Source organism: Ochotona princeps, chromosome 18, assembly GCF_030435755.1.
Source record: "Ochotona princeps isolate mOchPri1 chromosome 18, mOchPri1.hap1, whole genome shotgun sequence".
Lineage (NCBI taxonomy): Eukaryota > Metazoa > Chordata > Mammalia > Lagomorpha > Ochotonidae > Ochotona > Ochotona princeps.
Window position 1 is genome coordinate 20,743,963 of NC_080849.1, and position 25,685 is coordinate 20,769,647.

The following is a 25,685-nucleotide window of genomic DNA, read 5'->3' on the forward strand; positions in this document are numbered from 1 at the left end:
GGAGTCTTTTTCCTAATGCAAAATCAGTGAAATCAATAAGACTTATGTTAGAATAAGAACTGTAGGAATAGTAGAACAACTGAAGATCTGCAGCAAGTGTGGTCTGTAGTTGAATAAATATGCAGATTGTGCTAATTACAAAGCTGTTGCAGAGTTGTAAGTAACTTTGAAGCTTTACTTACTAGATCTTCAGGATAATGAGATCTTTTACTTGAAACTTTCCAAAGAGTAAGCTTAGAGTCCTAATTTTACTAAGATATCATTTTATAAGCTTGCTTTTTTTTTTTTAAAGATTTATTATTTTTATTACAAAGTCAGATATACAGAGAGGAGGAGAGACAGAGAGGAAGATCTTCTGTCCGATGATTCACTCCCCAAGTGAGCCGCAATGGGCCGGTGCGCGCCGATCCGATGCCGGGAACCTGGAACCTCTTCCAGGTCTCCCACGCGGGTGCAGTGTCCCAAAGCCTTGGGGCGTCCTCGACTGCTTTCCCAGGCCACAAGCAGGGAGCTGGATGGGAAGTGGAGCTGCCGGGATTAGAACCGGCGCCCATATGGGATCCCGGGGCTTTCAAGGTGAGGACTTTAGCCGTTAGGCCATGCTGCCGGGCCCAAGCTTTCTTATTTAGCTGTAAAATCATCTGTTCCTTTAAACCATACATGATGTAAGTATCATTTACTATGGGAATTACAAAGTTATCATCTGAAGTTTTCAGTTCTTACAGAGGCTGAAAAGTTTTGAGCAGAGAGCTTGGTGACATGGAAGAAAATCTGGTTATAGTCTGCAAATTATTTGCATTTTGATATTTTTCATTGGTCTGGTTTTCTATTTCAGCTGTCCTACTTGGAGCACATTATTTCTTATTAGCCTGAGTTCAGTTTTTAGATTTCAGAAATACTGGCTAAATACATACTTTAGTTATTTGAAATAAGAACTCAACTAGTTAAAATATGGTAATGATATTCTTAACAAATAGTATTTTGTTAACAATTTTCCAGAGTAATGGCCCATATTAGCCTCTAGGGTTATTGAGACATGGAAAGTTAAAACTGGCAACTGTAAGTGTTCGCTTAGTTCCAGGGTGGTTTAACTGCTCAACCTGGGGGACTGAAATCAGGAGGGTAGTCTCAAATCGTGATCGTTTGGATGACCCCAGAGTAGACTTAAATTTAAGATATTTTGATTGCTGTAAAGGACAGAAATTTAAAAGATTTCATAGGAAACTTTCAAGAATACATCTCACCTAATGAAACATTCTTAGGGCAGGCATGTGGCTGAGCAGTTAAGTTGCTGCTTGGGATGTGTGTATCACGTATTGGAAATCCCACCCCCACTTCCAATCCAGTTTCTTGCTGATGCACATTTTGAGAGGCAGCAGGTTCCATGCAACCATATGGGAGATCTGCATTGAATTCTGGGCCTCTGATTTCAGCCAGGTCCATCCCTTTACAGAAAAGAGAGAGAGAGCAATCTTCCATCTACTGATTCGCTTCACGATGACTGACAGCCGTGACTGGCTCTCCAATGTGGGTACAGGAACCCAAGCACTTGGGCTGTCTTCTGTCACCTTCCCAGGCACATTAACAGATTAGAAATGGACAATAAGAACTTGAACCAGAGGGCAGCTTAAACCATTACTGCTGATGATATTTGAGCCAAAAGTATGGGCACTTAGATTCTGTCTATGTTTTGCTTTTCTAACAGTGTTTTCATAAGGAGCACACTTAAGCTCTCAGACTAATTTTAGGAATATGGTTGGTGTGGAGCGGCAGCAAGTGTGGACTTGTCCTCAGGAACCAAACCTTCTTGAAGTTTTTGAAAGATAGGCTCCCATCTGTCTAGCTGGGCATACTGATTGTTGTACTAACTTGCCTCTGTCCTGAGTCTAGTGGTTCCTGTCTTAACTATAGGCCTAGGTGAAACTGACCGTGTAACATTAGCCATCAAATTTGTTCCTCTCTGCAAACTTCCAGTAGTGATGAATGTACCATTGCATGGTGCTCAGTTACAGTTGAGTTTATACTCCTGACATTAGCACTGAGTTCTGTTTTAGTTCTTAAATCTGGACTGGCCTTGTTTTCCCCTCATCTCCCACCACAGCGCTTCCTGTACTCACATTCTAGTGATAACCTATTTTTTTTTTTTTTTTTAGCTCCTAAAGTATTTCCTGTCTTCAGAAAACATGCTGAGCGCTTTCTGCCTGGTGCCCTTTCCAGATTTCTGCTCTAGTGTCACTCTGTGATAGTCTGTCAGAGACTGAATTAATGGTGTCCTCTGTGTTAAGCTGACTGTTGTATAAGATTAAGGTTTATATAGTTGGTTCCCCTACAGTGCACTCTGAGGCACAGCAGGGGCCACAATTAGCCAGGTGCACCTCTTGCTACCTTGTGGTCCCAGGCTTCCTATAGTAGATTATCCCATGTGTTAGATGGAACTTTGCTTTGTTTTGGTGAGTTGTAATTTTATGTCCTGTATCTTTCAGTGCATTATTGATGTGTATTATTGTAGAATCCACTCCTGTAGACTCTTGTGTTTTAATGTGGTGCTTGTCAAGTTTTTGTTGGTGATCTTTTACTTATAATTTCTTCAATCTGAGCAAACCTCATACCCACCATTTCTATTGTATTATTAAAGAAAAACATACAATTACTGGCAGGCATGTGGTACAGCAGGTTAAGTTGCTGCATGAAACCCTGGCATCCCTCAATAGCACAAACTGAGTCCTGGCTACTCCGCTTCTAACCCAACTATCCCCTCATATACCCACAAAGGTGTTGGAAGATGTTCTGAGTACTTTGTCCTGCCACCCATATGGGCAACCCAGATGGAATTCTTGGGTCCTGGTTTTGGCCCAGCCCAGCCCTACTGTTGTTGCCACTAGGGAAGATCTCTTAATCTGTTTCTCTCCCTCACTCTGCCTTTCAAATAAATTAATTAACAATGACAATAAAGACAGACAAAATCATACTATTGACTGCCTTCAGGTTTTCAATGTCTAATCCACAGCTCGTTTCAATATTGCTAGTGTAGCAGTGTGTCGAGGCTCTGTGTCCCTACCATAGGATGCTTGGCTAAATTGATGAGACTGGGCGTACCATGTTGCCTCTCTTGGGAGGCCTACTGGGATAGTCTCTTGATTTGAGCTTGAGGACCCGTTAATTATTTTCCCTTTTGAGGTGAGTGAATCTGGTTACTAATTAGGTTGTGACCATTATTTGCTAATAAACTATGTCAAGGTCTGAGTATCTTAAGTTAGAAAAATGTATTTTAGAATGGTGTTAATGAAAAGTTCATTTTTGAGATTGTATATAACTTTTTTTAAGTTAATATATATCTTAGAGCAATCTTACTGTCAGTGCTTAAGTTTTGATTTGATGGGGGCGCTCAGGTTTTGTCCCCCCAAAAAACTTACCAATTTCCCATCCTTCCAGTCCAGTTCCATTTCCCAGCATGTCCTAGATGTAGTCCCAGGGCCATGTTCAAGTTATTGGCTGAAGCCTTTGGGCTCACGTGTTCTGATCAGTTGCAACCTGCTTGCTTCTGAAGTTTGCAGTTCATCCTGGCATTTTGAAGTTTTTGAGAAGTTTTTAGGAGCTTTTTTTTCTTTTCTTTTTTTTAAAGATTTATTCATTTTATTACAGCCAGATATACACAGAGGAGGAGAGACTGAGAGGAAGATCTTCCGTCCGATGATTCACTCCCCAAGTGAGCCGCAGTGGGCCGAAGCCAGGAACCTGGAACCTCTTCCGGGTCTTCCCACGTGGGTGCAGTGTCCCAATGCATTGGGCCGTCCTCAACTGCTTTCCCAGGCCACAAGCAGGGAGCTGGATGGGAAGTGGAGCTTCCGGGATTAGAACCGGCACCCATATGGGATCCCGGAGCTTTCAAGGCGAGGACTTTAGCTGCTAGGCCATGCTGCCGGGCCCGGAACTTTTTTTTCTTTAAGAATTATTTTTAATTCAAAGGTAGATTTTTTTACATAGAGGAGAAGGCAGATTTTCCACCCAATGGTTTACTGCCCAAATGGTTGCAATGTCGAGCTGAGTGGATCTGAAGCTGGAAACCAGGAACTAGGAGCTTCCTCTAGGGTTCCCACATGGCTGCAGGGAACCAAGGAATTGAGCCATCCTCTGTTTCTTTCCTAGACCAGAAACAGTTGGATTGGAAGTGAAGCAGCTAGGACATGAACTGGTGCCGATACGGATGTTGGTGCAGCAGGAGGAGAATTCATGTGTTGTGCTGCGGCACTGTCCCCTAGCAGCTTCTTAATATATTTTTCCAGACATATTTAAATAATTTTTTTTAAAACTGGGCTCCTCTATGGGAGCTCAACAGGCTAATCCTCTATGTGCAAGTGCTAGGATCCCATAGGGGATCCATAGGGGATTCCATGTGTCCCAGCTGCTCCAGTTCCCATTCAGCTTCCTGCTTGTGGCCTGGGAAAACAGTCGAGGATGGCTCAAAGCCTTGGGACCCTGCACCCGTGTGGGAGACCAGGAAGAAGCTCCTGGTTCTTGGCTTTGGATGGCTCAGCTCTGGCCATTGCAGCCATCAAGTAAAAATAGTTTTAAAATGTTTTTTAAAGATTTATTTACATCCTTAAACTTTAGGTTTTGCTTGAACTTTTACTTACAGAGTCCAAGTGGGAATCTGGATGAAGCTCTTTGCTCCCAGCTTTGGACTGCCGTTCTCTGGCTATTGCAGCCATTGAGAGAGTGAACCAGTGGATGGAAGAAACTCTGTTTCTTCCCTCCTCTCTCTCTCTAACTTTGCCTTTCATGTAAATTACATACATGTTACACAATAAAAAATAAATAAAAATGCTACCTTTCTGTAGGGCTGTTGTGGTGCACTGCCTTCCTGGCTGCCTGCTAGTACGCATCTTGGGAGGCAGCAGGTGCTGGCTCTGATCCCTGGCACTGAGCCGGAGGCTTGGACTGAAATCCAGGTTCTTAGGTTTGGCCTAGTGAGACCCTTGCTGTTGCAAGCATTTGGGGAGTGAACCAAGGAAAAGAAAGGTGTGGTACTAAGATATAGATCCTCCAACCCAGAGAAAAGTGAAGGAGGATGTTTCCCAGAGAGCAGTAATGCAGCAAGTCAGTGTGTGGTGGGAGAACACAGGGTTGTAGGGTGTGCAGGCTGCCTTCCTAAGGAGAGCTGGTTGGTCTCTGATGCTTCTGACTCTGGGAAGTGTTTAATGAGGGACTGGGATGGAATGGGGGAAGAATTTATTGTAGGTTCATAGGAAACAAATGAATTTTAAAATTCTGGAGAAGAAAAAATATGTAAGAAACATGTTTATATAGTTTAGTGAATCTTATTAAGTAACTGATATGCATAGTTACAGTTGGGAGATAGGGGATATAAGGAAGTCAGTCTTCATTTTTACATATGAAATCCAAGGTAATACCTGAGGTTGATTGTTGCAGGAGTTATCATTATATGCCTGTAACTTTGGTATAAATACAAAAAAAACTAGTGTTGTAAATTGTGCTTTGGTGTTGGAAGAAAGACTGTATTTGACTCATGTCGTTAAATAAAAGTTAAAAATGTTGGGGAAAAAAGGGTAAATGAAAGGTCCTCTTTAATTTTGAACCTGACTTTTTCTCTCTTGGCTTTCCTTGCCTTGAAGTTTTTTTTTTTTTTTTTTTTTTAAAGCTGTGTACATTTGAAAGGCTAAATTATTCGGAAACATGTCTGTCTACTCATTCACTTCCTAGTAGCCAGGACTGGGCCACGCCGGCCCCAGGAGGGGCAGGGGTCCCATTACTCTCCCTGGTGCAATAGCAGTAAACAGAGCAGCCAGAAATCAAACCAGCCCTCCTGCAGCATGCCAGTGTTGGCGTGTGGCAGTGTAATGTGCTGTACCACGTTGCTAGACCTCTGCCTTTATTTTACGCATTTTTCCTTTTAGAGGTTTAATTTTTTTAACAGTTTTTTTAAGTCTTAAATGAGTGGAACAAAAAAAAAATTAAAATTTCACCTTCTGAAAGAACTGTTTTTTTTTTTTTGCCAGTCTTTTACCTCTCTTGAAACTTGATCTTGACCTCTTGCTGGGGCCTTCAGTTTCAGAGCAGTGTCTCTGAAGACATCCTTGTTCACCACAGTTTTGTCCAAGGAATACCTGTTGGGCATGAGGTAGTTGTAGTTACAAACCTTCATAAACAACTTGATCTTGGATTGCTTGGTGATCTTGCACATGGCAGCTGTTGCTTTGTGGGGGTAGCGGTCGATGCCTGCCACCAGCATGTGGCTGTAGGGGCGGTCTGAGGTGCCATCACTGATTTTCTTCATGATCGTGGCTTTGTGTCCCAAGTAGCGTCTGGCCAGGACAGCACCACCTTCCTGGGTTTCATGAACTTGCCCATTTGTATGGCAGCCATTAGAGGCTACAGCAAAGAAGTAGAGGTTTAATTCTAAGACAATGCTATTTTTAGAAAATATTTGAATAGCGGAGTAACAGATCTTTCATCCACTGATTCGCTCCTCAGCTGGGTTCATTGATCCCAGCCCAGAAGTTAGGATCCAGGAACTCCATCCCTTCTTAAAACTGTAGACTTTGTTTTATGATAGTTGTTATGAAAGCTTAAAGCTTTGGGAGCAGTGGGTTTTTTTTTTTAATTATTTTTGTTAATTTTTAAGGGCAAATTTAAGTTCTATACGTTAAAACAATGTTTGTTTTTATAAAGATATTTTAGTTATTGACACCATTGAGAGTTTAAGCATAAAGTTGTATTGGTAGGGATAAAGGTGGTCTTAAAGCTTTCACTCTCATGTACCGGCTGTGGCACAGTTGATTGGATCACTGCCTGCAATGCTGGCATCCCATTTGGGTGCTAGTCTGAGTCCCAGCCGTTCCACTTCCTAACCAGCTGCCTGGTAATGTCCCTGGGAATGTGTCCTTGGACAGCCCTGCACCCTGTCAAGGCCTGGATGTAGCTCCTGGCTTTGGCCGGGCCAACCCCTTGCCATTATGGCCATTTGGGGAGTAAACCATTGAATGGGAAGATGGATGATCACTGTCTCCTTCTCTTTCTCTCCCCTCACTGTAACTCTGCCCTTGAAATAAGCAAAATCATTATAAAAATGAAGAGATTTTACTTGCATAATTACCATGTATTTGTAAGACTTTGGTACTTATAGTAACATTGGTGTTTTTTTTTTTGATTGTTTTTTAGATGAGCTTGTTTCTGCAATTCATTTAAATTGGTAATGATAACATAATAAGTTTTAGGATGTAACTTCAGAAAGTTGTGAAATTAATACTTTGAGATATTTATCTTGTATTTTAGTTTTCATTTGATAGTCTGATTATTATTTGAATTTAAAATTAGTCTTGTCTCCTTTCCGTGTCTTTCTTAGGATAGCTACAGGCATCTCTTCTCGCACTGTGGACTGTGGCCTTTGATAAGAGCATGTCGTCCATCTTACCATTCACTCCACCCGTGGTGAAGAGACTGCTTGGATGGAAGAAGTCTGCTGGTGGCTCTGGAGGAGCTGGGGGAGGAGAGCAGAACGGACAGGAAGAGAAGTGGTGCGAGAAGGCCGTGAAAAGTCTGGTGAAGAAGCTGAAGAAAACAGGACGATTAGATGAGCTTGAGAAAGCCATCACCACTCAGAATTGTAATACTAAATGTGTTACCATACCAAGGTGAGTGTTGTTAGATCTGAAGGTGGGATGACCTTACAGGAATTGAAGGGAAGTTACTGATATGACTTTTAACCTGTCTTTAGTTGTGTTTCACCAGTTAAGATTTGTGCCTTTTTCAAATGATTTTCTTGAACTGTGAGGAGATGTAATCAAGCAAAGTAAGGTGGTTAGACCTGTGGAGTTGCAGCATCACTTCCAAGAAAGCACGTTGGTGGGACAGCTGCTTTAAATGTTGCAGGCCATAGTCAGAACCTGGTTAAGTACCACTCTTAGGGCCCGGCAGCATGGCCTAACGGCTAAAGTCCTCGCCTTGAAAGCCCCGGGATCCCATATGGGCGCCGGTTCTAATCCTGGCAGCTCCACTTCCCAACCAGCTCCCTGCTTGAGACCTGGGAAAGCAGTCGAGGACGGCCCAAAGCATTGGGACACTGCACCCGTGTGGGAGACCTGGAAGAAGTTCCAGGTTCCTGGCTTCGGATCAGCGCGCATCGGCCCGTTGCAGCTCACTTGGGGAGTGAATCATCGGACGGAAGATCTTCCTCTCTGTCTCTCCTCCTCTGTGTATATCTGGCTGTAATAATAAAAAATGAATAAATCTTTAAAAAAAAAAAGTACCACTCTTAGAAGTATTGCTCTTGAAACAGTGGTGGGTGGTTTTTAAATACGCTTCATTACTTCTTGTATATGTCATGGGTCTTTTTGAAAGTGTCAGAAATATGAAATTCTCTAAAATGTTTGTAATATGCATTTGGGCTAGTGTCTTTATAGTGCATGAAGCTGTTCTGCTTGATATAGTTGTAGTGAGCTTTGAGAAACACATTGCTGATGGTTGTGGACTGAAGATCCCGGTGGTACGAGCCTCTGGGAATCGCAACAGTGAGGCATTTCCTGCCTCAGTTTGTAGGCTGTAAGCTGTTTCTCACCCTGGGTTCGTATGTCTTGTCACCCTAATCTTGGGTTGTCCAAATGCTTAAGTGCTGCCTCAATGTAAGACGCTGTTTCTAGACACAGGAAGAAAACACAAAGTGCCTGCCCTACTAATGGGGGGGGGATGCACAATCAGCAAGGAAACCATCTGATTGGCAATGGTGTGAGTGCAGAGGAGACACGTGTGGTGATGTGCTGGGTAATGACTGAAACAGCTTTGCTTGAGGTGTGATGCTTGAGCTGGGCTGCACAGGAGCAGTGAGTGAGCTGAGGAAAGAGGCCACCAGGCAGGAAGAGAGCAGGTGGGAGAAGGAGCCCATTGGCGGTAGCATCTCATATGTGGAAAAACTTGGTTGTGTAGATGTTGTAGGGCACCGTGTGTTTGGGTACTGTGTCTGAATGTAATGGAAAGCCAAAAACAGACTTTTTTGAAAATTCATATTTTAAAGGATTTAAAAATTTTACAAGCTGTGCTGATTGCTGAGAGAAAATCCAGGGGAATAGCGAGAGAGAGAGGGGCGGGGGCCAGAGTTAAGTAGGCAAAAACAGGGTAGTTAGGAGACTGTAAGAGTAGTTTTAACTTTGAGATAATGGAATCTGAGTGTGTGTGGCTGTGTACTGGTCTGGGAAGCAAATGGATTGGACATATGTTGTGGAAGTTCCTAGCTGACAAGGCTTGCTTGCTAGGAGCAGATCACATGATATTTGTTAGTTTTTCCTGAGGTAGTGGGTGACATTTTAATTCAGGAAATATTAAATGCGCCTGGCATACTCAGTAAGCTCTTTCTTTGCTTTTGAGTTACTTCTGGTGAAGGAGATCAAGTGAGAAGATTATTTCCTACGGTGTGGTATGTGTTAGGGAAGAGGTATGCTCAGGAAATTGTGTCCACAAGACTTCTTCTAGAGGAATAGTAGTGAAGGTAGTCTTGACATTGCAAGATATGGAGATGGTGGTGATGGGAAGCTTGGTGAAGGTTCCTAAACAGGCTGATATCCTTCCAGGGTATAGTGAGTAGTGGCAGTTGGTGGGGGTCAATCTATATAGGCAACATAGAGCCAGAGCATGGGTGTGTGCTAGGGCGTTCACACAGCCTAAGTGGGATCCCTGATGGTATAGTCTTGAAGGCAGTGTATTCATTTTCCAGCTCAGCATCTGGCAGTAGTGAGGAAACTGGTTGTGAGGCTGTCAGGAGTAGAGCCTGGGAGACCAGACAGTAGATTTTCACCTCATCACAGGCTCTGTGCCGCAGAGATGGAGGGAGTTGTGTTTTTGCAGAGATGCATTGAGGGCATGGCTTGCGACTGCAGGGTGGTTTTCCAGAGCAGAACCTGGAAGTAGTCTTCGAAAAGTCAGCCTGTACAGGCATTCAAACCGCAGAACTCACCATAGTCTTGCTTCTTTTCCTCACTTTCCATTATTTTGGCAACCTCAGGTAGAGCTTCTCTTCATATTCTAAAGCTCCTTCAATTGGTAAATTTTTTTTAAATACCAGAAGGTTTTTTTTTTTCTTAATTTTACAAACTTAGGTAATTTATTTGAACTTTTTCTGTTGCAAAATGTACATTTCTGGGGCTGGCTTTAGAGTGATGCTGGTTAAGCTGTTACTTTGTAATACTAGCATCCCATTTTTGGAGTGCTGATTGGAGTCTGGCTGTTAAGCTTTGGCTCCAGTTCCCAGCCAGTGTGCCTGAGCAATTAACAGGTGATGGCCGAGCTAATTGGGCTCTTGTCACCCCTGTGGAAGACCTAGAAGGAATTCCTGGGCTCCAGACTTAGGCCCGGCCAAGTCCTGACTGTTGGAACCATTTGAAGAATAAACAAGTGGATCTCTTTGTCACTGCCATTCAATGAATTAAGTCAGTCAGTCTTTATAAATGTAAATGCATAAACTGTAGATCTTAGTATTGATTATCAGAAAATTTAGTTTCTTATATTTTAGTTTGGTGCCATGTATTTTATGGTTTGTTTTGTCTTTAGTAGTATTAGAATTACATAATGTTAGCTTGTTAGTCATTTCTTAACTTGCAAATATCTTTATGAAACCTTAGTTGGCTTTAGGTTAACTTTTTTATGTGGAGTGTAAAAGGTGTTAAGTGAAGCTGTAAAGCAGTTATTTAAGCTATGATAGAAGATTGTGTATTTACTTAAAATTGCAATAAAAATGTTAAAAAATGTTATGATTTTGTTAGCCTAAAATACATGTAAGTTTCAGTGATTAAAGAAAACCCCAAATAAATTACTTAATTTTATTTATTATTTTAAAAAATATTTATTTATTTATTGGAAAGGCAGATGTATATAGAGAGGAGGAGAGACAGAGAGGAAGATCTTCCATCTGATGGTTCACTCCCCAAGTGGCTGCAATGGCTAGAGCTGAGCCATTCTGAAGCTAGGAGCTTGGATCTTCTTCCGGGTCTCCCACATGGGTGCAGGGTCATCTTCGACTGCTTTCCCAGGCCACAAGCAGAGAGCTGGTTGGGAAATGGGACCGCTGGGATTAGAACTGGTGCCCATATGTGATCTCGGTGGGTGCAGTGCAAGAACTTTAGCTGCTAGGCTATCGCACCAGGCCCACATTACTTAATTTTAAAAATGACTTGGGTCAGCAGTGGGTTGAACTGCCACCTGTGACAATGTATCTTTTATGAGCAGAAGTTTGAGCCCCAGCTGCTGCACTTCTGATTCAACTTTCTGCTAATGCACCTGGGAAGATAGGGGAGGTCACCCAAGTCCTTGGGCACCTGCACTCATGTGGAACCCCCAAGATGGATTTCTGGGCTCCTGGGCTTTGGAATCCAAACCCTAAACCCTGGCGGGAGAGTGAAGCAGTGGGTGAGAGATGTCGTCCTTCCCTTCAGCTTTCCTCTTTCCTCCACTTCCCCTCCCTCTCTCTTCTATGTCACTTCCCCCACTTCCTTCCCTCCTCCTCTTTCATTCTGCCTTTCAGATATTTAAAAAGTTTATTTTACTTGAAAATCAGAGTTGGAGATCTTCCATCTGCTGGTTCACTCCCCACATGAAAACAAGGGCTAGAGCTGGCCAACCTGAAGTTGAGGGGAAGGAGCTTCCTCTGGAGCTCCCACATAGGTGCAGGGGCGCAAGGACTCAGACCATCCTCCATTGCCCTCCAGCTGTCAGCAGGGAGCTGAATCAAGAGGAGCAGCTGGGACATGGAACAGGTGCCCATATGGGGTGCTGATGTCACGGGTAGAGGATTATCCTGTTAAGCCATTGTGCCAGTCCCATTAAATAACTTTTTAAAAATGGCTAATTTTGTCTGTTAAAATGCCTATCTTGTTGATTTTTTTTTTTTTTTAAGATTTATTTATTGATTTTTACAAAGTCAGATACACAGAGAGGAGGAGAGACAGAGAGGAAGATCTTCTGTCTGATGGTTCACTCCGGAAGTGAGCCGCGATGGCCGGTGCTATGCCGATCTGAAGCCAGGAACCAGGAACCTCTTGCGGGTCTCCCACGCGGGTGCAGCGTCCCAAAGCTTTGGGGCGTCCTCGACTGCTTTCCCAGGCCACAAGCAGGGAGCTGGATGGGAAGTGGAGCTGCCAGGATTAGAACCGGTAGCCATATGGGATCCCTGCGTGTTCAAGGCGAGGACTTTAGCCGCTAGGCCACCGTGCTGAGCCCTCTTGTTGATTCTTAATGAATGTCCTCCCATACTCTGCACTCCCTGTTTTAGAGCAGAAGTGAAATTAGGGCAGAAGCATAGTCCTGGCTTGATGAAGGCTTAAAAGCTGTAGTCAGATACATGTCATTGTTGATTCCTTTCACCATTGTATATAGTAACACAAAAGAAATTCTCAGATAGCACTTACCCTGTTAGTAGTAAGCTAAATAGTATGAAATTCATGAAGTTTTTCCATCTCGAACTTTTTTTTTTTAAAGATTTATTTTGTATTACAAAGTCAGATATACAGAGAGGAGGAAAGACAGAGAGGAAGATCTTCCGTCCAGTGATTCACTCCCCAAGTGATCACAACAGCCGGTGCTGTGCCCACTGAAGCCAGGAGCCAGGAACTTCCCACATGGGTGCAGGATCCCCAAAGCTTTGGGCCATCCTTGACTGCTTTCCCAGGCCACAAGCAGGGAGCTGGATGGGTAGTGGAGCTGCCAGGATTAGAACCGGTGGCCATATGGGATCCCGGCGTGTTCAAAGTGGGGACTTTAGCCGCTAGGCCACCGTGCCGAGCCCTATTTTTTTGTTTTTTAAAGATTTATTTATTTTTTATTCCAGAGATATACAGAGAGGAGGAGAGACACAGAAGATCATTTCAAACATTTTTGAGGCTGAGGAATGTTTGAAAATTTAGTTGAAGGATCAGAATCACAATTGCTTGTTTAGGAGAGTCAGATTGAGCATAAGAGGGAAAATTGACTCTGACCATGTAGTCTGTAATAAAACAGAATTGAAACTCAGTGGGGATGGAGTTGTGTAAAGTTAAAAGCAAGGCACTGTGTGTCCCCAGATGGCAATGTTATATCTGTTACACACAAATGTAGAAATGAAGAATTTATTATTTTCATATTCATAAATCATGAAAGTTTTCCTAAAGTGGTGCTTTGATCATGTAATAAAATTTTTCATCTTCCATCCTTAGCAGACAATCAGGAGTATGGGAATTTCAGATGTTTATTTTAGTATTACTTACATTAAAAAGCTAGAAATAGGCAATTCTAAACCTTTACCTCCTTAATTCTAATAATAATTAGAAAATTTACCCAGTTCATTTTTGGATCTCAAATAAGGCTGCTAAAATAAAGGTTTATGCCAGTCTCATAGCTTGGAAAGTTACACATATCAGGACAAGCATTTGGCACAGTGGCTACAACACCTCTTGGGACACTTGCATCGCTACAGAGAGCCCAGGTTCAAGTTCCAACTGCTCCTGATTCTGGCTTCCTGTTGATGCTCACCCTGGGAGGCAGGAGGTGATGGCTCATGAACTTGGATCTCAGGTGTGCTCTGGGGAAACTAGGGTGGAGTCCCCAGTTCCTGGCTCTTGCTTTTGGCCTGTTCCTGCCCTAGTTGTTGGGTATATTTGGCGAATGAAACAGCATATGGGAGATCTCTGTCAAGCCCTTTCGCATAAGTTTGTTGTGAAGTTATGAGTATCATAAACAAAAACAAGGTTTTATTAAACAAAACCACAAAAATGTAACTAGGTAAAATTCATGTCAGGCATTCATGGTTGAATAAACTATAAGAAGCCTTATTAATGTAAGATACCACATATATTTAAGAATAGAACTTTATAGTCATTTTGGTGGATCCTAGAAGTTTTCAGGTTCAGTTTGTGATTTGTCTGTTTCATTTCTTACCTAGTGCTCTGCTCATGGCCTGGGAAAAGCAATGGAAGATGGTAGAAATGTTTAGATCCCTGCTACCTATATGGCAGTCACTGAAGAAGCTCCCAGCTTCATCCTGGCCTGGTGCTAACTATTGAGGTCATTTGGGGATTGAGCCAGCAGATGTAATACCTGTTTCTTTGTGTAACCTTGACTTCCAAAAGAAATAAACTTTTAAAAAAAAAGTTTTTTTGGCCTGGGGCAGTAGCTCAGTGGCTGAAGTCCTCCCGTTACATGTGCTGGAATCTCATATTGGCATTGGTTCGTGTTCCAGCTGCTCCACTTCCCATTCAGCTCCCTACTTGTGGCCTGGGAAAGCAGTCGAGGATGGTCCAAAGCCTTGCAACCCTGCACACACATGTGGGAGTCCTGGAAGAGACTCCTGGGTCTGGATTGGCTCATCTCTGGCTGTTGGGGCCACATGGGGATTGAACCAGTGGATTGAAGATTTCTCTCTCCTCAGCTTTCTATAAGAATGACCATTCTTGGAAACAAAATAGGTATTTTCTTAATTTTAAAAGTGTACATGTGGGGCTCGGCAGCGTGGCCTAGTGGCTAAGGTCCTCGCCTTGATCCCATATGGCCGCTGGTTCTAATCCCGGCACCTCCACTTCCTCTCTATCTCTCCTCCTCTCAGTATATCTGACTTTGTAATAAAAATAAAATAAAATCAAGTGTATATGTGGAAACATGCTGAAGTATGTCCTTAAACGTTAGGAATCAGATCATTACTCTGGATACTTATTGATGACCTGAAAAAGCACTGTCCTATATGTAGTTTTTCCCTAATACTTGCATTCATACATGCAAATATGTGTTATATATTTAAGCAGAATTTGCATACAGGTTAATTTCATCTTATTTAAGACATTAATATATTTGTTTCTCTGAAGTTCATATTTCTGTTAAAGGAATTTCTATTTTCATTTTTTTTTTTAGTATTCTTTTTTATGACTTGAAAAAGTATGTTACTTAGAAGTAAAAGTTAGGTACACCCTGCTCCGCTGGTAGGGCGGAGGGCTGTATAATGGACAAGTAGTAAAAATTAATATGTGTGCATGTATCCTTAGACAAACAACTTTTTACTACACTTGATCTTAGCCAAAAGGCCAAGAAGCAATAAGAAACAACTTTTTATATTAAAGTTATATTTTTGTTTTACTGCTAATGGTTTACTTTGGTGTTTGCCTTTCCCATCATGTTTGAGAGGGCCTAGCTAATCAGGCTTTGTGTATAGGTGATGCATTCTTTTGTGGGACTTATCTGTCATTTACTTCATTGGGGAAAATACCTGCTTGTCCTAGGACCTTTGTATCTTTACAAAACTGCTAATTTTACCCAGATTAAACAGTGTCTGGCACTTTAACACCTGATGCCATAGATAGCACTCCTACTTTTCTTGTCCCTTTGGTATGTTGGCTTCAGAGACAGGAGTTAACCCTGCTAAAATAATAGGCATTAAAGTGACTCCTTGTGTTTTTCCAATCTTCTTGCTCTGTTTACAACTTCATGTAGATCTGTTCTGTCATACCCAACCCTTTCATATGTGGGCTCATTCTGGGAAGATTTTAATTATTTGAGAAGTCATTTAAGTGTACTATTTACTCGTTCCTGTCTCGTGGAGTATTTCCAGGCCTGTGGGATCCTCATTGGCAATACAAGTAAATATAGTGCATTGCATATTCTTTCCCCAAAGAATATTTAACCCTACCTAAGTCAGCTGGGTAGTGAGAGACACCTAATACCTTATTCTTATCAGAGATTGAATAAGATTGGCACTGGATTTGCCATCTTTGTGTAGTCCACTACTGGTTCATTCTATTTTTTTGTGCCCCCAGTGCTTTACTGAGAGTTTGATTGAAAGCCATGTAGGCTGACACCTAATTGTTAGGTGGGGAGCTTTTTATTTTTTTGCCAAGGGCCATTTGGACATTTATAACATTATTCATAGGTCATGTAGCATTGTCAACTTAAAAGATGTGCTGGGTTTTGAGTCCTAGCTGCAGTTGCCTTGGCAGGACTAGACCAACTGATTTTGCAGGCCATATATGACCTTTGGGCTGGATGTTTCCCACCACTGGATCCCTTAAGCACTGGGAGATTCCTGTTTGCCATTTTATAATTTGAGTCTTTAGCCCTCAACTTTCTTTAAAAAGGTTTTATTTATTTTTTATTGCAAAGTCAGATATACAGAGAGGAGAGACAGAGAGGAAGATCTTCCATTCGATGGTTCACTCCTCAAGGGACCTCAATCGCCAGAGCTGATCCTATCTGAAGCGAAGAGCCAGGAGCTTCTTTTGGGTCTCCCATGTGGGTGCAGAGTCTCAAGGCTTTTGGGCCATCCTTGACTGCTTTCCCAGGCCACAAGAAGGGAGCTTGATGGGAAGCGGGGTCACCAGGACATGAACTGGTGCCCATATGGGAACCCAGTGCGTGCAGTACTTCAGCCCCTAGGCTACTGTGCCAGGCCCTATAGCCCTCAACTTTTAAATGTTATATATATCTTAAGGGGAGAGGCTCTGATGGTTGCATAAAGTTCTGTGTACTCAGTGAAGTTTCTTTTCCCATATTGAACACAGTTGCCAGCCCGTACCTGAAATCTGTGGGTGACCTTTGGAGAGGAAATGAAATGAAAAGACAGTTGTCATTTTACCTGACAAGTGTTCTTTGTTTTGCATTTTAGTTACTCTGAATGTTGGTACTTCGTTATCTCTGTTGTCTTGGAGCGAGTGTTCTGTCTCATCCTCTCCACCCCGTAGTTGCTGCAACAGGAATGTTGCCTTGCTATGGCCTGCTTGTATCTTACCTGGAAAGAAATCTGCCAGTGAGGATCCCACAGGCCTGGAAATACTCCGCAAGACAGGAAGGAGATTTACCTGAAAGTTGCATTGGAAACGTATTTATTCACAGATCCCAAACAAGAGTAGATTGAAAGTTTAGGAGCTGTTATTCTTGCAGGAATTGCAGAAAGAATTCCTGCCCATAGAGAGGTGTAACTTCCTGCAAGAGGGTACCAGTGTTTTCCCCTTCGTGCAAATTGAAACTGCTCAGTTTAACATGTAAGCTGAAGTTTGAGCGATAAATACCAGATTTCTTTCCAGAAAAGCCTGGAAAGGGAAAGACCAGCTGGAGCTGCCTCTATATTAGTAGAATGAAAAAAAGATGGGAATGGCCTGCAGTTTCAACTTGGTAGGTCAAAAATGCATGCATTATTCCATGGATTGTATTGCACTGACCTGAGTAAGATAGTGGAGCTTGTTTTTGTTGAAAGGATCAAGAGGCGTAAGTTTGGAGGTTCACAGAGGTCCTAAAAGGACCAGGCTGAAAAGTTCCTGCTTGAGGAAGTAGCTGCTGTGAGGAGTCTGTGCTTGGGCCTCTAACTTTTAGGGGTTCTGCCCCAACCAATTGCAGTCCTGTCAGCCCTCAAAATTGCACTCTTTTCTGAAATTCCTTTGCCTGCTGTTCAGAACTGCAGGGGCAATAAAGTAAGCAGCTGGAATGTCCTGGAGGAAGTGGAGGAAGTAGAATTTTTTTGTTAAAACTTGTATTGGGGCCTGATAACTTGTATGTGGAAAACTTTACGATTTTGTTGATTCAAAGCAGAAAGCAAGCAGGCAGGTTGACAAGAGCAGTAATCTGAAATGTACGGAAGGGAGCCCATCAAGTCCAGCTTGTTTCATAAACTTGTGTGCTTCCTTCTTATGAAAGGTTCCAAATTTAGTGGTTGCTAGGGACAGGAAGAACATTGGGGAGAGTGACTGATGTCACCAGCATCTGCATGCAGTGTGCATTCCAACAAAACAAAACTTTTTTTCCAAACAGAATATTTGACCATGAAACCTTGTAAGTTATCCAACAATGCTTTATATGGAGATTGTTTTATTTTAAAACTTATATGAGGATTTTCTTCTATTGACATAATTATTTTTTTCCTTCAAGTATTGTTAGTCTTTTTTGTTTAAAGATTTATTTATTTATATTGCAAAGTCAAACATACAGAGAGGAGGAGAGACAGAACAGAGAGGAAGATCTTCCATCTGATGATTCACTCCCCAAGCGGCCGCAATGGCTGGAGTTGAGCCAATCTGAAGCCAGGAGCCAGGAGCTCCTTCTAGGTCTCCCACATGCGTGTGCAGGGTCCCAAGGCTTTGAGCCGTCCTTGACGGCTTTCCCAGGCCACAAGCAGGGAGCTGGATGGGAAGTGGGGCTGCCGGGATTAGAACCGGCACCCATATGGGATCTCAGCGTGTTCAAGGCAAGCATTTTAGCTGGTGCTAGGCCCTTAAGTTAGTCTTTACACTCAAATTCCAGCATTGCTTTCCGTTACAGCTTTGTATTATTATTGGAAGCAGTGTGAAATTGTCATCTTGAGGCTTTTGTGAAACTGTAAATGGTTCAATTAGAGAAATATGTAGGAAGATTTATGATTGGCTGTCTCATCCCAGGCTTTTGTTTTTTAAAACATTATACATTTGGATATATACAAGGAGATATTTTTCCCAATTTGCTGAGCCAGTTGGGGTTGGGAGCAATGAAGGAATATTATTTTTGTGTTGGAAGTGATGTGAAAGTGCATGGTTGATTCTGAAATTAATTTCTATAACTCAAATGGGCTTTCCTTGTAGTTATTATATGATGGTTTGTATACTTTGCATTAACAGGTGTAAATAATACAGAAGCACTTACATATTACATACATGTTTTAACCTTTGTATTTGAAAGCACTTGGTGAATTTCCAAGTACTATACACACTGACTTCTGTTTTTGTAAATTACTGGTTTCTAAAAACACTGTTTAAAAATGCAATGAAGTATTACAAAAACATCTTAAAACTTGAGATCCACAATCTGATTTTGTATTAACTTTTTTTTTTTAAAGATTTATTTATTATTTTTTTTTTAAAGATTTTATTTATTTTTATTACAAAGTCAGATATACAGAGAGGAGAGACAGAGAGGAAGATCTTCCGTCCGATGATTCACTCCCCAAGTGAGCCGCAACAGGCCGGTGCGCGCCGATCCGATGCCAGGAACCTGGAACCTCTTCCAGGTCTCCCACATGGGTGCAGGGTCCCAATGCATTGGGCCGTCCTCGACTGCTTCCCCAGGCCACAAGCAGGGAGCTGGATGGGAAGTGGAGCTGCCGGGATTAGAACCAGCGCCCATATGGGATCCCTGGGACTTTAGCTGCTAGGCCATGCTGCTGGGCCCTGTATTAACTTTTTATTTGAATATTTCATTTTTCATGCATTTCATTTGAAAGAATGGGATGATGTGCTTTTCTATTAGAATTTGCTCCGTCACTTAGGAAATCTTATTTAAAAAGTAAAAATAATGTATGTGAAAATGAAAGTTGGAAATCTCATAGACTATATTTATTAAAGGAACTGTCTTTGATCCTTATAATTAACTATTTTTGTTTTTGTTAAGTGCTTGAAATTTTCCAAGCAACCAGTTTTAGAATTGATATTTAAACCCTTTCAGTGGTAAATAATGTTTGTCGATGGGGGAGATAGTTACTTTTCCAGGGTAGTAGTAGCCTAGTAGGATCTGAAGGTAGTGTGTTAACATCATCTTTAAAGGTAGAGGTAAAAAGTATTTTCAGTTGTTGCCTGGTTTTTATTTCTGGCTTAAGAAGGACTATATTGAAACAGAAAAATAAGAGTATCAATTTTATATTTACAGTGAAAATTTATTGTTTCCTCTGTTTTAATTTTCACAGGCCCTGTCAGTTGATGTACTTGTCCAGAGGGATTATCTATCTTTTGTAGTGAAATATATAGTTTTTCTAATTTTGTGCATTGTGTGTGTTTACGTATCTTGAGAATTTTGACTTGCTATTTTTATAACTTGTCTTTTTAGTACCCTTGTAAGAAGCAGATGCTAGTCACTGTGAATGCAGGCTTGGTCCCTGCCACTATTGCCTGTGTGTGACTTCAGGCATGTTACTTACCTCATTAGTCAGAAGGGGGTTAGCAGTGCCTAATTTGTGACAGTATTGGAGGAGTAAGAGTTAGTTCATATGTGAAAGCTTAGTACTGTGCCTGGTACATAATATTACTAGATGCGAGTCTGTTGGTGGGTGCATTGAAGAGTAATGTTGAAGTCTATTATGGAAAAAACTGCGTAAGTTACAAGATCTTTTGGTACAGAAAGAGACATCTTAAACTGTGTATCTGATGTCTTTGGATATCTGTGTGTGCAGGATGGACTCCCTACCTTGTGCTTGGTGTTACCTCCACATACACCAGGAGGACAGGGAAATATTTATTACTCATGATGAGGTTTTCTGGGGAGAGCAGTGTGGGCTCCCAAGTTAGTGCAGAAGTGGTGGCGTTAGTGATGGCAGACTGACTTGGGTTTTGTGGTGCGTAGGGATAGAGGTTGGGGTGACAGCTCATGTATTGGTGCTTGTTACTGATATGTACCAGGTTTGGAATCCTAGCAGCAGAGCAGGCAGGTCTGGGCATTCTCTTCTGCTTGTGCAGATTTGAGACAGGACGGAGAAGAAATGTGGTGAGGCTTGAAATCTACCAGCAGTTAAGTTAGAGACAGGACGGAGAAGAAATGTGGTGAGGCTTGAAATCTACCAGCAGTTAAGTTACTCTTGAGTTATTAAACTCAAACAGAATATATAAAATTATGCTTACGTGCATCAAATTGATGAAATAGAAATTATCATGACTGAGATGTTTCCCAACTAGGTAGTATTGGTTTATATGTTTCAAAAATCAGTCATTGTAAGTCATTGAATTAACAGGAGGAAAGCCAGAAGACCATTTCACTTCATCAGAAGCATTGTGAAAATTCCTTCATGTGTTCATGTTAAACACTTTTAGCAAATAAGAAAGGTAATAAAAATGTAGGAGAATTCCTTGGGCTGATCAAGGACTGTTTAAAAAAAGCTGACAACTAAGTATAGCTTTGATCTTGAGATGTTGTATTTTAATAGTAGGAGCATGTGTGTGGCATTCTAGGCCACTGAATTTGTAGATGAAGATCAGATCCATGGTTACCCATGGGAAAGCGGCAGGGGTGGACTGAGAAAGGTTCATGAGTGATGATTTCATTAGTGTTGAAAGTTACTCAAATTAACATCTGATGACACTCTCAAGATGATAGACACCTTTAGGATTTGTGTTTCACACTATAAATTTTACCTTTTAAAAAGTGAACCCTAGGGCCTGGAGCAGTGGCCTAGCAGCTAAAGTTCTCACCTTAAACGCGCCAGGATCCCATATGGGTGCCGATTCTAATCCCAGCAGCCCCGCTTCCCATCCAGCTCCCTGCTTGTGGCCTGGGAAAGCCGTCAAGGACGGCTCAAAGCCTTGGGACCCTGCACACGCATGTGGGAGACCTAGAAGGAGCTCCTGGCTCCTGGCTTTGGATTGCCTCAGCTCCAGCCATTGCGGCCACTGGGGAGTGAGCTGGGACAGAAAATCTTTCCTTCTGTATCTTTCTCTGTAAATCTGCTTTTTCAATAAAACTAAGTGAATTTTTCGTTAAGAAAAAAATTTATAAAAAAGGACCTATAATCAATCATCTAGTAAATAGTATTTGTAATCAATAGATACAGTTGATACAAGTGAGTCACAAAGTGCCTTGATTGTTGTTTGTTCCAGACTGAGTTTTGCGGGTTTAGTTTTTTTGGGCAACTGCAGCGTGGTTAGGCAAAGTCCATTTTTTTCAGGAAGAATGGATAGTAAAACTGATTTTGTTAAAGCGTCTAGAAAAGTTCTGAAAATTGACCTAGCCCTGCTAGGCATACTACAGAATTAGTCACATTATGCCTGGTTAGTGGAAGCAGATTAGTGGCAGAGGCCTCCATTAGTTAGAAAATTTTATCAGAAGAATGAACCAGGCCTTAGGCTTGCCACTTACTGATTTTCTTCCATAGCAATGCCCAACATGAACCTCAGAGACTGTAGAGTGGGAAGCACAGAGCTGTGCTTGTAAGGCAAGATTGACCTGCATTTGATTCTGTGGCGCTATTTTTTGTGTGTGTGTTTAATTTAGGTGAGCAATATATTAAAAAATTGTGATTTTGTGTCTTGCATGTTCATGCATACTTGGACAAGCTGTCTTCCTGGCCCCCCTCCCTATCTGAGGTCACTGCTGTCTGTATGCGTATGGAAGCAGGTATTTGTAGGTCTTTGTGCTTGTCCTTTTCAAATGGAGTACAGTATCTGTACTGCTGTGCACTTGCCTGTTCACTTATGTAATGCTTTAGGATCTTTGCCTATCAGTTCACATACAGGGCAGCTGCTGCTTCATGTTTAAATTACCATATGAATATTATTTTCAAAGACTACTTAAAAGGCAGAGTTACAGAGAGTGCTCACTTCCTAAATGACCACAGTGGCCACTTCTGAGCCCTGCCAAAGCCAGAAGCCTTGAACTCCATCCGTGTTTCCCACATGGGTTACAGGAGCCTGGAGAACTGTCCATCTTCTGTTGCTTTCCCAGGAGTAACAGCCGAATGCTGTATTGGAAGTGGGGTGGTTAGGATTCTCTTAACCTTTTGACACCAACCCTGTGAATTTTTTGTTCGTATTCTTACTCTGGTTTTCCTTCTTTGTTTGGATGTTCCTCTATTTTTTGTTGCCTCTTTGTTTAAAATTTTCATGTGTATAAAAACTGTACAATCTGATCTGAATTTGACAAATGTATATAAGGGTACTTCAAAAGCTTGCGGAAAACGGATTAGCTTGTTTATTTTAATGCAAAAATTTTGAAATCCATACTTTCAAGTGAACTGTTCAGGTTCATAGAGAGCGCATATTATGAAAAACCTGTGTGAATTTCAGAGATTTTTACAGAAAGATATACTTGCTTTTAATTCCACTTTTAAAAGTTGCCCTTATCTAAGTTGGTCAAGCTATACAACTTTGCAATCAAATTTTTTTCATAATCTGTCCCAGGAGTAACTACTCTGAAATTTTTTTGTTCTGTTTGTCTTGCTTGTTATAGAAATCCTTGTATAATAGATTCATTCAGTATCTAGTCTGTTGTGTTCGGCTTCATTTGATCAACAAAATATTTTTGAGATTTGTCCAAATATCTGTCAGTGATTTTAGGTGAAATCTTTTGCATTTCCACTCACATTGGATCAGTTTGTTAAATGCTACAAAAAATATTTCATTGAAATCCTAAGTATAGTAAACGTGGAGACAACAAACGTGGATTTACAGAAAATATTTTGATGTTGGTGATCTAGTGTTTGAATGTCACATATGCTTATATACTTAAATTTTAAAAATATTTCAGCAAGGTTTTTGGTAGTTAATGTATGTTTCTTACACATTGAATTTTTCTTGTCTGATGTTTTGTCACAAATAATTTTTGAAGTTTTAATTATAATGTTTGCTAATTACAGTTTCTGCGGTAAGAACTTCCATTGTTTCTGATAATTTTTATTCATTTGTTTATGCTAACATCTTTAACAGAAATAACTGGATTTTTACAAATCCTTGTAGTCTATAATTGTGAAACTTACTAATGAGTTCTAGGATTTGCTTCATAGATTTCATGGAAACTGTTCTGACTTTGACCCACAAGGAGCAGTCGGACTTTTCTGCCTGTTTCAACATTTTTATCTATTTTTCTCACTGTGTTTTACTGGAAATCACCTTCAATATAATGCTGATTAGAATTTTTGTGATTGTTTATTCAGATTAAATTATTAGGCATTTCCTTTTTTTGTGGAAACCTTTCACTTGAAAAACTGATTTGTTTCATTTTGTTATGTGGTGATTATTATTTTAAATATCTTATGATTTATTACGTGATTTCTTCTTTGACACAAAGGTTTAGAATTGTGTTGTTGATTCTCACATCTTGAGACTTTTGGCTTCATTCCTTTTGGACTGGAGAATGTAATTACAGGAACGTTTTTACAAACCATTGACTATTGTTTGTCCCTAGCATGTGGTTTAATTTTTAATGTTCTGTTTCTACTTTTGAGAAGACTCTGGTGTGTGTTAGGTCATGGTGACTGATATACTGTCCACCTCTTCTGTGATAACAGTGTAGATGTGTGGGTGTGTTTGTGGCCTATCCAAAAAATTACTGAAGTTATGTGCGTTGGAGATTTGTTCATTTCTTACTTTAAATCTCTTATGTTTTGCATCGTCTATTTTGAAGATGTATTGCTAGATGGTGACAGGATTTGTAATGCCTTTTGATGAGTCAGTCTTGTGAAGGTAGTCTTGAAGCGTTATTTGTGGTACTATTATAGCATCAGGTGATTTATTTAATGCTTGCATGGACTCTTTCCATTCTTATGTTTTTAGCTTATTTTTATCTGAAAAATATGTATTTTGCATTCAATCTGACTAATCTTCATTGTATTAGATGGAGTATGTGCTGTATTTTGCTGTATGTAAAACTAGTATTTTAATAATTGTGTTTAGGTCTATCATTTCATTTTTTTCTATCACCATCTGATTTTTTTCTTTCCTTGGAGTTAACTATTTTAATTAATTCTAAATATTTGTTCATTTTTAAATTATAATCTTGTATACATTTTATTCACTATCCTTAACTTTGTATAGTTGTTTTTAAATGCCTTTTTGCTTGTACTACTGTTGTAATACTTTGTAATACTAATATTTTACGTTTTTGCTATAGTCTGTTATCTCCCTTTTATAGAAATTGAGAGAGGAAAATAATACTGTATTTTACGCTTACCTATATTTTACAGGTTTTATCTGTTGTTTTATTCTGAAAAACTTTTACATCTCTTCTGTGCAGAGTCTACTAGGAACACAGTCTCTTAGTTTGGCTTAGTTGAATGTGGTCAGCTGTTCTGTTCGGCTTCTTTTAAGAAGGTTGTTTTTGTTGGTATAGACATCTGGGTTGAGAGATTTCCCTTGCAGCACTTTGATTTCGTTAAAGATGCTGTTCCATTGTTCCTTGAGTTCCACTGTTTTTAATGAAAAATTGTTGCTCACATATGGTGGATTGTCCTGTTGTGGCTGCTGGTCAAGATTAGCCGCACAGGCAGAGGTTCAAATCAGTAAAAACAGTTTTTTTCAGTGACTACTGCTTTGGGACAAAGGACTGCGATCAGTTCTGACTCAAATAGAGGCACAAAGTTGAAAACTATGGATCAGTGAGTGGGAATAGCAGTTACTCAGATAGTCAAACCTGGAGAGTGGGGCTAGGCACGGTCACTGAAGTTTACTGAAGTAAGACTTCAGTTCCCACAGACTGGGAGATGGAGGCCCGTTTTTTTCCTGTGGTGGTTGAGTTGCAGAGGAATGACTTTCAGGTTTTTGTGATAAAGATTCCTTTGGTTTTAGGAGATACATGAGAGAGTACGTCTAGAAGCTTGTGGAATTTTGTAGACCCCTTTTAATCTCAAAAGATAAAATTGTAATCTTTTTAAATAACTGGAAAGAGAGGTCAGTGTCCTCTTCAGATGTTGGTTGGAACAGATGGTATGTTGTGTTTTGGCAGCCGTAAGCTTTTTGAGATAGGAACTGCCAGGGAACCAAGAGGTCCCTGAGATGCTGCTGTTGGCTGCCAGAAGTCATGCTGAAGTTTGTCAAGTCTCTGAGTGGAGGTGTTTGGAAGGAGTTCATTCCGGGAGGTTTGGCATTTCTTAATATTTAAACAGGTTTTTTTTTGTATTTATTAGTTTGATGGTGATGTCTAAATGAGAGTTTCTGTAATTGTGGTATTTAAACTCCTTGCTGTTAACTTACTGCATCTGTAGGTTTAGTTTGTTGCTGAAGTTGAAA

General features: G+C 40.9%; 1 protein-coding gene and 2 pseudogenes across 4 annotated transcripts in view; 1 reads left to right on the plus strand and 2 right to left on the minus strand.

Moving 5' to 3' along the window:
* The window catches only part of SMAD2 (SMAD family member 2), an 80,693-nt gene that overhangs the window by 18,368 nt on the left and 36,640 nt on the right, over positions 1–25,685 (plus strand). For all 4 annotated transcript variants that reach the window (XM_058677007.1, XM_058677005.1, XM_058677004.1 and 1 more), the window contains exon 2: positions 7,364–7,652. In XM_058677007.1, coding sequence (XP_058532990.1) covers positions 7,417–7,652 — 236 coding nt within the window. In that variant the 5' untranslated portion in view covers positions 7,364–7,416. The remainder of the gene's footprint in view (positions 1–7,363; positions 7,653–25,685) is intronic.
* LOC101530585 (large ribosomal subunit protein eL27-like) lies at positions 5,973–6,369 on the minus strand (annotated as a pseudogene).
* Positions 14,926–15,062, minus strand: LOC118758153 (U2 spliceosomal RNA; annotated as a pseudogene).